The following is a 16,649-nucleotide window of genomic DNA, read 5'->3' as shown; positions in this document are numbered from 1 at the left end:
AAAATGGTATGTGTTTAAAAATCCTAAAATCATTTTTAAGGTGGTATTTTTTCTCTAAAATTGTCTTTCTGAAAGTTATAAGAAGCAAAGTAAAAAAATACATGAATTTATTTGAACAAGTAAAGACCAAGTCTTTAAAATATTTTCTTGGATTTTCAAATTCTATTTGAGTTTTGTCTCTCTTACAATTAAAAATATCGAGCAAAGCGAGACCAGCTAGTAAATAAATAAAATTTGAAAAATAGAGGCAGCTCACTGGTAAGTGCTGCTATTTGAGCTATTTTTAGAACAGGCCAGCGGGCTACTCATCTGGTCCTTACGGGCTACTGTATACAAACATAATGTCATGACTGTCTTGCATTTCCAATAATTTCTACAACTCTTATTTTTTTGCGATAGTGATTAGAGCACATACTTGTTGGTCTAAAAAAAACATTCATTAAGTTTGGTTCTTTTATAAATGTATTATGGGTCTGCTGAAAATGTGACCAAATCTGCTGGATCAAAATGTTAATGTTTGGTTACATGTCCCTTGGCAAGTTTCACTGCAATAAGGTGCTTTTGGTAGCCATCCACAAGCTTCTGGTTGAATTTTTGACCACTCCTCTTTACAAAAGTTGTGCAGTTCAGCTAAATGTGTTGGTTTTCTGACATGGACTTGTTTCTTCAGCATTGTCCACACATTTAAGTCAGTAATTTGGGAAGACCATTCTAAAATCTAAATTCAAGCCTGGTTTAGCCATTCATTTACCACTTTTGACCTGTGTTTGGGGTCATTGTCCCAACTGCACCCAAGACCCAAACTCGGGGCTGATGATTTTAGGTTGTCCTGAAGAATTTGCAGGTAATCCTCCTTTTTCATTGTCCCATTTACTCTCTGTAAAGCACCAGTTCCATTGACAGAAAAACAGGCCCAGAGCATAATACTACCACCACCATGCTTGATGGTAGGCCTGGTGTTCCTGGGATACAAGGCCTCACCTTTTCTCCTCCAAACATATTGCTGGGGTATTGTGGCCAAACAGCTCAATTTCTGTTTCATCTGACCACAGAACTAAAAATTTCACGTAGTTGTATTTTCTTGACATGTTTGACCAACATTAACCATTTTTTGTGTGTGTTTTACACTAGGTTATATTCAGTAAAAGTTGAAACACATTTTAGAATACATGCATGAAAAAAAACAACTATTTTTTACAATAATTTCAATGTATTTCAGAGTACACACATTGATAAATGTAATTAAAAAGCTTTTTGGTGAAAAAATAGGTACATTCGTCGCTCAATCACTTCACGCTTCAAATATTTCTGGTTAACTTTATCAATGTGTTTTTTAAATATATTTATTAAAAAAATGACATCACGGTTCTTTGCTGTTTTCGTTTGACTATGGCTTATGAGTAAAAAAATAAATGCATTCAGGCAAATGTTATTTTTTTCCCGATCCAATTTTGAGTTCGTTTATCAGCCCGATACCGTCAAAAAACACAAGTATCCGATAATATCAGCTTTTATCTAAAATGTCTGATACAAACATTCCTGCAGTGGTTTTCCTTATCCAATACTGGACAACTAGTTGATTGATTGATTGATTGATACTTTTATTAGTAGATTGCACAGTACAGTACATATTCCGTACAATTGACCACTAAATGGTAACACCCGAATAAGTTTTTCAACTTGTTTAAGTCGGGGTCCACGTTAATCAATTCATGGTACAAATATATACTATCAACATAATACAGTCATCACACAAGTTAATCATCATAGTATGTACATTGAATTATTTGCATTATTTACAATCCGGGGGGTGGGATGAGGAGCTTTGGTTGATATCAGTACTTCAGTCATCAACAATTGCATCAACCGAGAAATGGACATTGAAACAGTGTAGGTCTTATTTAGTAGGATATGTACAGCCAGCAGAGAACATAGTGAGTTCACATAGCATAAGAACAAGTATATACATTAGAAGTACATTTGAGTTGTTTATAATCCGGGGAGATGGGATGTGAATGGAGGAGGGTGTTAGTAAAGTGTTGAAGTTGCCTGGAGGTGTTGTTTTAGAGCGGTTTTGAAGGAGGAAAGAGATGCACTTACTTTTACACCTGTTGGGAGTGCATTCCACATTGATGTGGCATAGAAAGAGAATGAGTTAAGACCTTTGTTAGATCGGAATCTGGGTGTAACGTGGTTTGTGGAGCTCCCCCTGGTGTTGTGGTTATGGCGGTCATTTACGTTAAGGAAGTAGTTTGACATGTACTTCGGTATCAAGGAGGTGTAGCGGATTTTATAGACCAGGCTCACTGCAAGTTGTTTTACTCTGTCCTCCACCCTGAGCCAGCCCACTTTGGAGAAGTGGGTTGGATTGAGGTGTGATCTGGGGTGGAGGTCTAAAAGTAACCGGACTAGCTTATTCTGGGATGTTTGGAGTCTAGATTTGAGGGTTTTGGAGGTGCTGGGGTACCAGGAGGTGCAAGCGTAATCGAAGAAGGGTTGAATGAGAGTTCCCGCTAGAATCCTCAAGGTGCTTTTGTTGACTAGAGAGGAGATTCTGTAGAGGAATCTCGTTCCTTGGTTCTTTCTCCTATGTCCCCCCCTCCCTTGTGGAAGGGGTCCGGTCCGATGACCATGGATGAAGTACTGGCTGTCCAGAGTCGAGACCCAGGATGGACCGCTCGTCGGGACCCAGGATGGACCGCTCGCCTGTATCGGTTGGGGACATCTCTACGCTGCTGATCCGCTTGAGATGGTTTCCTGTGGACGGGACTCTCGCTGCTGTCTTGGAGCCACTATGGATTGAACTTTCACAGTATCATGTTAGACCCACTCGACATCCATTGCTTTCGGTCCCCTAGAGGGGGGGGGGGGTTGCCCACATCTGAGGTCCTCTCCAAGGTTTCTCATAGTCAGCATTGTCACTGGCGTCCCACTGGATGTGAATTCTCCCTGCCCACTGGGTGTGAGTTTTCCTTGCCCTTTTGTGGGTTCTTCCGAGGATGTTGTAGTCGTAATGATTTGTGCAGTCCTTTGAGACATTTGTGATTTGGGGCTATATAAATAAACATTGATTGATTGACCTTTTTGATCACCTTGGTTGCCATTTTATCACAGGAAAGATTAGCCTCTAGAATGGAACCTAGGTAGGTGATCTCATCCTTCCTGGTGATAACAATGTCACCCACTTTTATAGTGAAGTCACTGACCTTCTTAAGTTTGATATGGGACCCAAATAGGATGGATTCCGTTTTACCTAAGTGTATGGATAGCTTGTTGTCAGCGAGCCAGGTGCAAATATTGAGGAGTTCAGCACTGAGGATTTGTTCCACCTGTGACTTGTCCTTGCCGGATACCAGCAGGGCCGAGTCATCCGCAAACATGAACAATTCACAGTGTCATGCTGATGGCATGTCATTTACGTATATTAGGAACAGTAAAGGTCCTAGTATCCTGCCTTGGGGGACTCCACAGCTTACTGAGAGGGGAGGGGACATGGTGCCATTCACCTCTACCACCTGTTTCCTCCCCTCCAAGTAAGATTGCATCCAGCTCGATGAGGTTTCGTCGAATCCGATTGCTCGGAGCTTATCCAACAGTATAGCGTGGTTAACAGTGTCAAAGGCCTTCTGAATTAACATAAATGTTCTTCAAAGGACACATAAGGTTTCTCTTTTCTTCTATTTTAGTCAAGTCATTTACAAAAGGTAAACATAGTAGGCCATAGGCTACGAGGAGCTAGCAGCTATACAATAGTTAAGCACACAAAAGAACATGCGATAAGTGTCCATATTTAAGACTCTCCAGACTTGAGAAACTGATCAGGCGGGCCGGTTCTACAATGGGAATGAAACTGGACTCACTGGTGACGGTGGCAGAGAAGAGGACTGTTGACAAACTAGTGAGCATCCTGGATGATGCCAGTCACCCTCTGCATAGTGTTATCAGTAGCCAGAGGAGCCTGTTCAGTGTTAGACTGCTTCATCCCAAGTGCAGGACTAATAGACTCAAAAACTCCTTTGTCCCACACACCATTAGATTGTACAACTCCTCTCTGGGATGGGGGGTACTAGGATGACAGGGGATGCAAAACAATAACAGTGCAATACATTTTCATAACAAGGACACTACTGCCTACTTTGTCTTGTTATAGCCTTATTTTACTGTTATATTTTTATTCCCATTGTTGCTTTTTAGTTTTTATTCTTATTGTAATATTTCTCTATTTTGTGTGAAGCGACCGGAATGAGAATCAGCACCTCCAAGTCCGAGTCCATGGTTCTCGCCCGGAAAAGGGTGGAGTGCCATCTCCGGGTTGGGGAGGAGACCCTGCCCCAAGTGGAGGAGTTCAAGTACCTAGGAGTCTTGTTCACGAGTGGGGGAAGAGTGGATCGTGAGATCGACAGGCGGATCGGTGCGGCGTCTTCAGTAATGCGGACGTTGTATCGATCCGTTGTGGTGAAGAAGGAGCTGAGCCGGAAGGCAAAGCTCTCAATTTACCGGTCGATCTACGTTCCCATCCTCACCTTTCGGTCATGACCCAAAGCTCATGACCGAAAGGATAAGATCACGGGTACAAGCGGCCGAAATGAGTTTCCTCCGCCGTGTGGCGGGGCTCTCCCTTAGAGATAGGGTGAGAAGCTCTGCCATCCGGGAGGAGCTCAACGTAAAGCCGCTGCTCCTCCACATCGAGAGGAGCCAGATGAGGTGGTTCGGGCATCTGGTCAGGATGCCACCCGAACGCCTCCCTAGGGATGTGTTTAGGGCACGTCCAGCTGGTAGGAGGCCACGGGGAAGACCCAGGACACGTTGGGAAGACTATGTCTCCCGGCTGGCCTGGGAACGCCTCGGGATCCCCCGGGAAGAGCTAGACGAAGTGGCTGGAGATAGGGAAGTCTGGGCTTCCCTGCTTAGGCTGCTGCCCCCGCGACCCGACCTCGGATAAGCGGAAGATGATGGATGGATGGATGGATGTTTCCATTTAAACCCCCATTATTTACTTTTTACTTTTATTTAAATTGATCTCAACTCTGTACACTGCTGCTGGAATTTTAATTTTCCTGAAGGAACTCTCCTGAAGGAACCAATAAAGTACTATCTATCTATCTTAAGCAATATTGCAGTCTGAAACAACACATTTGTCAAAATAAACAAGTATCAAATAACTATAGTTGCATATAACTTACACATACAAAGTCTCCAAGGCAGAAGTGTATTAAAACGTATCAAGTAAGAAACGTGTCCACATCATTCAGCTTATTGCCTCATGAGCGTAACTTCATTTATTATTGTGGCCACTATGTGTCGCCAAAAACAATTTTTATTAATGACAGCGTAAGTTTCTTCCAGATGGTTAATAATAAAGGGGTTATTGTTTTTCATACCTACCATTGTTTTTTGGTTGACAAATGTTACTTGATCAAACCTTTTCTAACATTTCACATTACAAAATATTACAAATATGTATGATTTGTGCTGATATCATCCATCCATCCATTTTTCTACCACTTATTCCCTTTTGGGTCGGTTTAATTTCGGTATCGGATGATATTCAAGGCACCAATATCATTATTTTATCAGACACTGTTAAATCTTTTAATATTTTTGGCCTTAATTAAGCATTTTCAAGCATGGCAATGGCTAAATAAACTTAAAAATACACTTCCAAAAATAGGTACTCATGTTATTGTTAAAGCTTTAAAAATGTTCTTGGGTTAAAGTATGTATAAGGTTAAAACATTTAATTAAATCCTCATCTGACTGAAATTCACAAAATATTTTTGGGATATGTATTATTGTATTAAAATTCCACACTTGGATAAATGTCATGGAAATACAAACTAAATATTGACATTCAATTTGTAAGAAAAATGAGCTAAATAAACAGTGGGTAATAAATAAGTTGGTTGAAGTTTATTTCGAACATGTATATAATTTCAATAAGATACATCGCATTTTTAATCTTTGTTTACAACATGTCTGAAAAAGAGTAGGAATAAGCAGAGCTTATTAAATCCTACCCCTTTTCTACCTCATAGCAATTCCAGTACTAACCCACGTTTACTTTCTGTCCTTCATTTTTGCATACTTTACATCAATTAATTCTGAATAGTTAAGTCAGTTATGATTCACATAATGAGATAAAGTACATGTGAATCCACTTAAATGTACAAACCTGTTTCTATATGAGTTGGGAAATTGTGTTAGATGTAAATATAAACAGAATACAATGACAAATCCTTTTCAACCCATATTCAGATGAATCCACTACAAAGACAAGATATTTGATGTTCAAACTCATAAACCTTGTTTTTTTTTGCAAATAATTAACTTAGAATTTCATGGCTGCAACACGTGCCAAAGTAGTTGGGAAAGGGCAAGTTCACCACAGTGTTGCATCACATTTTCTTTCAACAACACTCAATAAACGTTTGGGAGCTGAGGAAACTGGAAATTGGAATTCTTTACCATTCTTGCTAGATGTACAACTTAAGTTGTTGAACAGTCCGGGGTCTTGTTGTCACACATTTTCGATGGGAGACATGTCTGGACTGCAGGCGGGCCAGGAAAGTACCCGCACTCTTTTACTACAAAGCCACGCTGTTGTAACACGTGTTTTGACATCGTTTTGCTGAAATAAGCAGGGGCGTCCATGATAACGTTGCTTGGATGACAACATATGTTGCTCCAAAACCTGTATGGACCTTTCAGCATTAATGGTGCCTTCACAGATGTGTAAGTTACCCATGCCTTGGGCACTAATACACCCCCATACCATCGCAGATGCTGGCTTTTGAACTTTGCGCCTATAACAATCCGGATTGTTATTTTCCTCTTTGTTCCGGAGGACGCCATGTCCACAGTTTCCAAATTTAATTTGAAATGTGAACTCGTCAGACCACAGAACACTTTTCCACTTTGCATCAGACCATCTTAGATGATCTCGGGCCCAGAGAAGCCGGCGGCGTTCCTTTGTGTTGTTGATAAATGGCTTTAGCTTTGCGTAGTAGAGTTTTAACTTGCACTTACAGATGTAGCGACCAACTGTAGTTACTGACAGTGGTTTTATGAAGTGTTCCTGATCCCCTGTGGTGATATCCTTTACACACTGATGCTGGTTTTTGATGCAGTACCGCCTGAGGGATCAAAGGTCTGTAATATCATCGCTTACGTGCAGTGATTTCTCCGGATTCTCTGAAGCTTTTGATGATAACTGACCGTAGATGATAAAATCCTTAAATTCCTTGCAATAGCTTGTTGAGAAATGTTGTTCTAAAACTGTTCGACAATTTGCTTACAAATTGGTGACCCTCGCCCCATCCTTGTTTTTGAATGACTCAGCATTTCATGGAAGCTGTTTTTATACCCAATCATGGCACCCACCTGTTCCCAATTAGCCTGCACACCTGTGGGATGTTCCAAATAAGTGTTTGATGAGCATTCCTCAACTTTTTCAGTATTTATTGCCACCTTTCCCAACTTCTTTGTCACGTGTTGCTGGCATCAAATTCTAAAGTTAATGATTGTTTGCAACAACATTTTTTTTTATAAGTTTTAACATCAAATATGTTGTCTTTGTAGCATATTTAACTGAATATGGGTTGAAAAGGATTTGCAAATCATTGTATTCCGTTTATATTTACATCCAACACAATTTTCCAACTAATATGGAAACGGGGTTTGTAATATTAAAAGTGTTCGGATGCGATACTTTTGTTAAAACTGAGCAATTTCATTTTCAGTTTTAAATCTGTATTTGAAACTTTGTTGTCACATGTGGGTTTATTTCAGGTCAGTTCCTTCAAGGCCGGCGGATTTCGATGCCCGACGAGCCGAACCAGGCAACTGGTTCAGGGTTCAGAACCAAGGAGGCCCTCTACCAGAGCCAATGGGAAGCCAAGCTGTCAGGCGGCGAAGACGAGGAAGAGCACTTCTGTATGCTGCTGGAGAGCTTGGGAGCGAGTCATGTGTTTGAGGAGTGAGTGACATCATTGTCTTTTCAACTGAAGACATTCTGGGTCACCTGACCTGGGACTGTTCCTGCAGCCCGGACGAGGTGCGGAGCCTGTGGGCTCAGCTCAGGCGGGACGAGCCCCACCTGCTGTCCAACTTCGAGGAGTTCCTCGCCAGGGTCACCCATCAGATAAAGGAGGCCCACCAGGAGAAGCGTGAGATGGAGAGCGCCCTCCAGAGGTGAGACGACACACACCACTGGCTGACTTACACGCTCTTACGCTTCAATGACTGACGTTCATTATGTCATTTTCTGTGACGTAACGGTGTGTTTAATTCCATACCGGATAACCTTTTAGCCGCGTCAGATGATCGCTAATCTGCAGCTCTGCCCGTGAGAAAACATAAAGTGGTCGATTTTAGAGATTATTTATACTCAAGGTGTCCAAGGTGCAACTATTTTTTAAATCAAATGTGCAACATAAAGTGACATACAGTACAGGCCAAAAGTTTGGACACACCTTCTCATTCAATCAATCAATCAATCAATGTTTACTTATATAGCCCTAAATCACTAGTGTCTCAAAGGGCTGCACAAACCACCACGACATCCTCGGTAGGCCCACATAAGGGCAAGGAAAACTCACACCCAGTGGGACATCGGTAACAATAACGACCCAGTGGGACGTAGGTGACAATGATGACTATGAGAACCTTGGAGAGGAGGTAAGCAATGGATGTCGAGCGGGTCTAACATGATACCGTGAAAGTTCAATCCATAATGGATCCAACACAGTCGCGAGAGTCCAGTCCAAAGCGGATCCAACACAGCAGCGAGAGTCCCGTTCACAGCAGAGCCAGCAGGAAACCATCCCAAGCGGAGGCGGATCAGCAGCGCAGAGTCGTCCCCAGCCGATACACAGGCAAGCAGTACATGGCCACCGGATCGGACCGGACCCCCTCCACAAGGGAGAGTGGGACATAGAAGAAAAAGAAAAGAAACGGCAGATCAACTGGTCTAAAAAGGGAGTCTATTTAAAGGCTAGAGTATACAAATGAGTTTTAAGGTGAGACTTAAATGCTTCTACTGAGGTGGCATCTCGAACTGTTACCGGGAGGGCATTCCAGAGTACTGGAGCCCGAACGGAAAACGCTCTATAGCCCGCAGACTTTTTTTGGGCTTTGGGAATCACTAATAAGCCGGAGTCCTTTGAACGCAGATTTCTTGCCGGGACATATGGTACAATACAATCGGCAAGATAGGATGGAGCTAGACCGTGTAGTATTTCATACGTAAGTAGTAAAACCTTAAAGTCACATCTTAAGTGCACAGGAAGCCAGTGCAGGTGAGCCAGTACAGGCGTAATGTGATCAAACTTTCTTGTTCTTGTCAAAAGTCTAGCAGCCGCATTTTGTACCAACTGTAATCTTTTAATGCTAGACATGGGGAGACCCGAAAATAATACGTTACAGTAGTCGAGGCGAGACGTAACAAACGCATGGATAATGATCTCAGCGTCTTTAGTGGACAGAATGGAGCGAATTTTAGCGATATTGCGGAGATGAAAGAAGGCCGTTTTAGTAACGCTTTTAATGTGTGCCTCAAAGGAGAGAGTTGGGTCGAAGATAATACCCAGATTCTTTACCGAGTCACCTTGTTTAATTGTTTGGTTGTCAAATGTTAGAGTTGTATTATTAAATAGAGTTCGGTGTCTAGCAGGACCGATAATCAGCATTTCCGTTTTTTTGGCGTTGAGTTGCAAAAAGTTAGCGGACATCCATTGTTTAATTTTATTAAGACACGCCTCCAGCTGACTACAATCCGGCGTGTTGGTCAGCTTTAGGGGCATGTAGAGTTGGGTGTCATCAGCATAAGAGTGAAAGCTAACACCGTATTTGCGTATGATGTCACCTAGCGGCAGCATGTAGATGCTGAAGAGTGCAGGGCCAAGGACCAAACCCTGGGGAACTCCACACGTTACCTTAACGTAGTCCGAGGTCACACTGTTATGGGAGACACACTGCATCCTATCAGTAAGATAAGAGTTAAACCAAGACTGGGCTAAGTCTGACATGTTCTGACATGACATTCAACGCATGTTCTTTATTTTCATGACTATTTATTTACATTGTAGAATTTCACTGAAGGCATCAAAACTATGAATGAACACACGGAGTTATGTATTCAACAAAATAAGGTGAATTAACCGAAAACACTTTTTATATTCTAGTTTCTTCAAAATAGCTACCGTTTGCTCTGATTACTTTTGGAAATGTTTTTTTTAACTTCACAGGTGTGCTTGAAGTTCATCGAGAGAATGCCAAGAGTGTGCAAAGCAGTAATCAGAGCAAAGGGTGGCTTGTTTGAAGAAACTAGAATAAAAAACATGTTTTCAGTTAATTCACCTTTTTTGTTGTGTTAGTGTCTGTGGGACCCGTTTAAAAAATGTTATTAGAAGAAAATGGATACAACCAATTAATTTTTTAAACTGAGACTGACTGACTCTGGCTCATTTTCTGTGAAGAACATATATCAGAATACATATTTAATGACCACACACCGTACATCTCCCCTACACATTTCTACTAGAATAGAATGGAATAGAATAGAATGGACTTTATTGTCATTATATTTGCATATAACGAGATTAAAGACTCCAATTTAAGGTGCGGTTGTGGCAACAAATATGGGGTGAAATAAATAACACAAGAGGTAATAAAGGAAAAAACTAACAATTGAAATAAACAGACTACTATCCAATAAAAATAATAAGCATTCCTGTACAATATACAAAACACTATAGAAATACAACATACTGTACAATATACAGAACAAGACAAGAGTACCGAAGAAGAAATAACAATCAGTGTCGGACTACATATAAGAAGTCCGGGTCCACTGTACCCGGGGATAATAGAAGTGTGGAAATTGATGTTCTGTGTACCACACACACACACACACACACACCCACACACACACACAGGCCTGAACAGGAGGAGGACAGAGTGGTAGGTACACAGAACATCAGAGGGTCAAATGTGCGAGAAAATGAGAGCAGACCATGTTGACAAACAATGTTGCAACCTTGTGTGGGAGCCGCAAGTGCAGAAACACAAAAGAAGAATCCCGGTGGGGTGCAGAAACCGGCAGAGAAATGTTCCGTGCAACGTTCATATTGTTGTTACTTAGCCAGCGTTCGTGGGTCTGATGGACCCGTTGAATTTTGTGGCTTTTAATCCCTCACAATAAAACACTTGTATGTTAAATTAAACATATTAATGTTATGTTAATTAATTACCATCACACCCACAAACAATATGAACATTACACATGGGTTACGTACATAACTAAACGTGTTCATTCATAGTTGTGATGCCTTCAGTGACAAAACACATTGACTGAGAAGGCGTGTCCAAACTTTTGGCCTGTACTTTATAACATTAGATTGGGGTTCCCATAAACTTGCAACTTCTGTAGATAACAATCCTAATGAATCTCTAAGCTCGCATTAGTCAACAATGGATGAGTTATGACAGGATGGCGCTCTCCTCTGCAGGAAGGCGGCGACGCACGACAGCGAGATCCGACATCTGTACGAGGAGATGGAGGCGCAGATCAAAACGGAGAAAGACAAGCTCCTGCTGAAGGTGCAAGTCCTTGTCAGGCACCTCCTCCTCTCCCGTGACCCTCGACACGTTTGTTTGCAGGACTCAGAACGCCTCCAGTCACGGAGCCAGGACTTGGAGCACCAGCTGTCTTCTAAGGAGAAAGAGCTGGAGCATCTTTTCCAGAAGCAGAAGAGGGTTTGTGGCACATTGTGGTTTAAAATCACAACAGGGTTGACAAAAGTATCAATAGTTTGATACCAACATGCAAATCATTCATCGACACCTGCTTTATTTCAGAATCGTCAGTGCCGAATACTGTACAACACCTTTTCCTTGGCAAGCCGCATCAATTATTGATGTGTGATTTATAAAAAATTAAAAAAAAGATATAAATTTTTTCCAAATATTTATTTATTTGTGAAATTCTGTAACAGATGTAGATTTGGTGCTTCTCTTCCACTATCATTTGTTCTTAAACAAATGATAGTGGAAGTGAGGTATAACTGTAGATGTGACATAACTCCGCTTACTTTACTGTAGAATGTGACGTAGCAGAAATGATCTGTGATGCACTTTAGCCACTTTGTTGTTATATTTAGCCAATAAATGTACGTACTCAAAGTCAGTGGCGGGCCGTGCGTTTCCCACCTAGGTCTTCAGTGATGTCCGACTTCAATGATTACCTCTCAAAATACCATAATTGATGTCACCACATTACCATTGCTGGAGAAATACTATACAGAAATACATCTACATATTACTGGGCAGTAAAGCACATCAACCGTGTACAAAATGGGTTATTTTCTGGCGCATTTAAAAATCAAAACGCATCAGCAATTAAAACATATCTTAGCCCTGTCTTGGTTTAACTCTTATCTTACTGATAGGATGCAGTGTGTCTCCCATAACAATGTGACCTCGGACTACGTTAAGGTAACGTGCGGAGTTCCCCAGGGTTCGGTCCTTGGCCCTGCACTCTTCAGCATCTACATGCTGCCGCTAGGTGACATCATACGCAAATACGGTATTAGCTTTCACTGTTATGCTGATGACACCCAACTCTACATGCCCCTAAAGCTGACCAACACGCCGGATTGTAGTCAGCTGGAGGCGTGTCTTAATGAAATTAAACAATGGATGTCCGCTAACTTTTTGCAACTCAACGCCAAAAAAACGGAAATGCTGATTATCGGTCCTGCTAGACACCGAACTCTATTTAATAATACAACTCTAACATTTGACAACCAAACAATTAAACAAGGCGACACAGTAAAGAATCTGGGTATTATCTTCGACCCAACTCTCTCCTTTGAGGCACACATTAAAAGCGTTACTAAAACGGCCTTCTTTCATCTCCGTAATATCGCTAAAATTCGCTCCATTCTGTCCACTAAAGACGCTGAGATCATTATCCATGCGTTTGTTACGTCTCGCCTCGACTACTGTAACGTATTATTTTCGGATCTCCCCATGTCTAGCATTAAAAGATTACAGTTGGTACAAAATGCGGCTGCTAGACTTTTGACAAGAACAAGAAAGTTTGATCACATTACGCCTGTACTGGCTCACCTGCACTGGCTTCCTGTGCACTTAAGATGTGACTTTAAGGTTTTACTACTTACGTATAAAATACTACACGGTCTAGCTCCATCCTATCTTGCCGATTGTATTGTACCATATGTCCCGGCAAGAAATCTGCGTTCAAAGGACTCCGGCTTGTTAGTGATTCCCAAAGCCCAAAAAAAGTCTGCGGGCTATAGAGCGTTTTCCGTTCGGGCTCCAGTACTCTGGAATGCCCTCCCGGTAACAGTTCGAGATGCCACCTCAGTAGAAGCATTTAAGTCTCACCTTAAAACTCATTTGTATACTCTAGCCTTTAAATAGACTCCCTTTTTAGACCAGTTGATCTGCCGTTTCTTTTCTTTTTCTTCTATGTCCCACTCTCCCTTGTGGAGGGGGTCCGGTCCGATCCGGTGGCCATGTACTGCTTGCCTGTGTATCGGCTGGGGACATCTCTGCGATGCTGATCCGCCTCCGCTTGGGATGGTTTCCTGCTGGCTCCGCTGTGAACGGGACTCTCGCTGCTGTGTTGGATCCGCTTTGGACTGGACTCTCGCGACTGTGTTGGATCCATTGTGGATTGAACTTTCACAGTATCATGTTAGACCCGCTCGACATCCATTGCTTTCCTCCTCTCTAAGGTTCTCATAGTCATCATTGTCACCGACGTCCCACTGGGTCATTATTGTCACCGATGTCCCACTGGGTGTGAGTTTTCCTTGCCCTTATGTGGGCTTACCGAGGATGTCGTGGTGGTTTGTGCAGCCCTTTGAGACACTAGTGATTTAGGGCTATATAAGTAAACATTGATTGATTGATGTGGTACTGTCAAAATTAAAATTGCAAAAACATATTAAAAGTGGAAAAAAATATGTTTGAACTCACAATTTGTAGCACCTATTCAACACCATATAAGCCAGTGGTACCCCTCATTGTCAATCAATCAATCAATCAATGTTTATTTATATAGCCCTAAATCACAAATGTCTCAAAGGACTGCACAAATCATTACGACAACGACATCCTCGGAAGAACCCACATAAGGGCAAGGAAAACTCACACCCAGTGGGCAGGGAGAATTCACACCCAGTGGGACGCCAGTGGCAATGCTGACTATGAGAAACCTTGGAGAGGACCTCAAATGTGGGCACCCCCCCCACCCCTCTAGGGGGACCGAAAGCAATGAATGTCGAGCGCGTCTACCATGATACTGTGAAAGTTCAATCCATAGTGGCTCCAACACAGCCGCGAGAGTTCAGTTCAAAGCGGATCCAAGACAGCAGCGAGAGTCCCGTCCACAGGAAACCATCCCAAGCGGAGTCGGATCAGCAGCGTAGAGATGTCCCCAACCGATACACAGGCAAGCGGTCCATCCTGGGTCCCGACGAGCGGTCCATCCTGGGTCTCGACTCTGGACAGCCAGTACTTCATCCATGGTCATCGGACCGGACCCCCTTCACAAGGGAGGGGGGGACATAGGAGAAAAAGAAAAGCGGCAGATCAACTGGTCTAAAAAGGAGGTCTATTTAAAGGCTAGAGTATACAAATGAGTTTTAAGGTGAGACTTAAATGCTTCTACTGAGGTAGCATCTCAAACTGTTACCGGGAGGGCATTCCAGAGTACTGGAGCCCGAACGGAAAACGCTCTATAGCCCGCAGACTTTTTTGGGGCTCTGGGAATCACTAATAAGCCAGAGTCTTTTGAACGCAGATTTCTTGCTGGAGCTTCTTTTCGACTTATTTGAGTGGAAATGGCGTACAACTGAGCTAGCTTCCAGGGTTGACCGACATCGTCTCACAAGATGTACTTTCTCTCTAAATATCCTTCTTGAAAATGGCCTTGCAAATATATGTCTGCCACCTAATCAACATTTTGTTCTCCTTCTCTGCTATCCCGGTCTGGCTACGGCGCAACACTTCCTGCTTCCTGCTAAATTGAAACTTGTGAATGGATACTCACTTTGGAATGACAAGTGAGTATCCAATCACAGTCTCGTTAACATCAGGCTACTTGGATAGGCTACTGTCAAAAATGTGTGATCTGATTGGCTATCACAACTATCTCTCAACTTTGTGTTCTCCAATTCATCCGCTAACGATCCAGATGAGTATCCAATTACAGGACGCGTAAATGTCATGTTCAACCTTAGGCCAGTTAGAAGACCTTATTGACAATAACCTGTGATCTGATTGGCTATCGCAACTATCTATCACCTGTATGTCCCCGTTCACTTACAGTGCACATTGTTGATTATGAAGGCCTCGGGGCAGATTAGGTACAGCATGGCAACATAAGCTAGTTGAACTCTGATTGGATACAAACTTAAACTAAAAATACAGCACTGGAAGGAGCATAATATGACGTGAAGAGAATATGAATACTTTTAGATATTTAGGGAAAGTAAATAAAAAAAAATTTTTTATCTTTAATTATGATCATGATTTCTGGTTATGTTAGGCCAGCAGAGAAGGCCTTGGTGGGACACAACATACTCAAAGTGAAAGAGAGGTGTATCTTGTGTTTTTTTGCTAATCAAATTCAAGCAGTCAGTAAAGTATTCACCGTGCGAGTGAGTGCAGAGATCCGCCACCACAAGCCCAAGGAGTGTGCGGAAAGGCTCCAGAAACTTTATCCCTTCCATAAGTGTAAAGAAAACACAGCTTAGAGACACTTTTCTGTCGTTTGGTGACACTTTGAACCCCACTGCTTTACTCATTTTAGTGGGGCCTCAGGGCCCTTTGCTGAACGCATTTCATTTTATGACGCTTGGGCGGAATAAAATAAACAAAAACAAAAATATAGCAAAATGGCAAAACGTAATAAGAAAAGGCTGAATTGTTTGTGTAATATTTCTTATTAGTACTAAGATTGGTCTTAAATACATGTTTTAACCTTTTAATTAGCCTATTTTATTACAAATGACACGATGATGTCACACTACCACCATATTTAAAGGATATTAATAACAATACTGTTAGTTTTATATACTTGAAGGCTCCACACCAGTGCTGTTCTTTTGAGAATGTAAAATATTCATTGCTTTATTGTTAGTTATTTAGGATTGTACTTACAAACATATTATTGTTTGTTTTGTTTTGAATGCATGGCTACACCTCGACAGCTCATATTGATATTTTAATTCTGTTGTTGCACAGTGGTCTTAAATACTTGACACTTTGAAACACTTAAAAAACAAAACAGTAAATTTAAAAGTAAATTGGTTCAGTTTTTATTTTAATCGTGGTATTGAGTGAACATCAAGAATGGTGGAAATTCATTGGTATCGAGGGCTTCACGGTGGCAGAGGGGTTAGTGCGTCTGCCTCACAATACGAAGGTCCTGCAGTCCTGGGTTCAATCCCAGGCTCGAGATCTTTCTGTGTGGAGTTTGCATGTTCTCCCCGTGAATGCGTGGGTTCCCTCCGGGTACTCCGGCTTCCTCCCACTTCCAAAGACATGCACCTGGGGATAGGTTGATTGGCAAACCTTCCCCCCGGAAGACATTTGGCGTGACAGACCCTTTAATGCCT

At 42.0% G+C, this 16,649-nt stretch overlaps 1 protein-coding gene across 4 annotated transcripts in view; it reads left to right on the top strand.

Moving 5' to 3' along the window:
- cracr2ab (calcium release activated channel regulator 2Ab) overlaps positions 1-16,649 on the top strand; it is a 33,600-nt gene that overhangs the window by 3,792 nt on the left and 13,159 nt on the right. For all 4 annotated transcript variants that reach the window (XM_061912207.1, XM_061912208.1, XM_061912206.1 and 1 more), the window contains exons 3-6: positions 7,789-7,975; positions 8,044-8,190; positions 11,508-11,598; positions 11,659-11,754. In XM_061912207.1, the coding sequence (XP_061768191.1) occupies positions 7,789-7,975; positions 8,044-8,190; positions 11,508-11,598; positions 11,659-11,754 (521 nt within the window). The remainder of the gene's footprint in view (positions 1-7,788; positions 7,976-8,043; positions 8,191-11,507; positions 11,599-11,658; positions 11,755-16,649) is intronic.

Source organism: Nerophis ophidion, linkage group LG10, assembly GCF_033978795.1.
Source record: "Nerophis ophidion isolate RoL-2023_Sa linkage group LG10, RoL_Noph_v1.0, whole genome shotgun sequence".
Taxonomy (NCBI): domain Eukaryota; kingdom Metazoa; phylum Chordata; class Actinopteri; order Syngnathiformes; family Syngnathidae; genus Nerophis; species Nerophis ophidion.
This window is presented reverse-complemented; position numbering and strand designations above follow the sequence as displayed.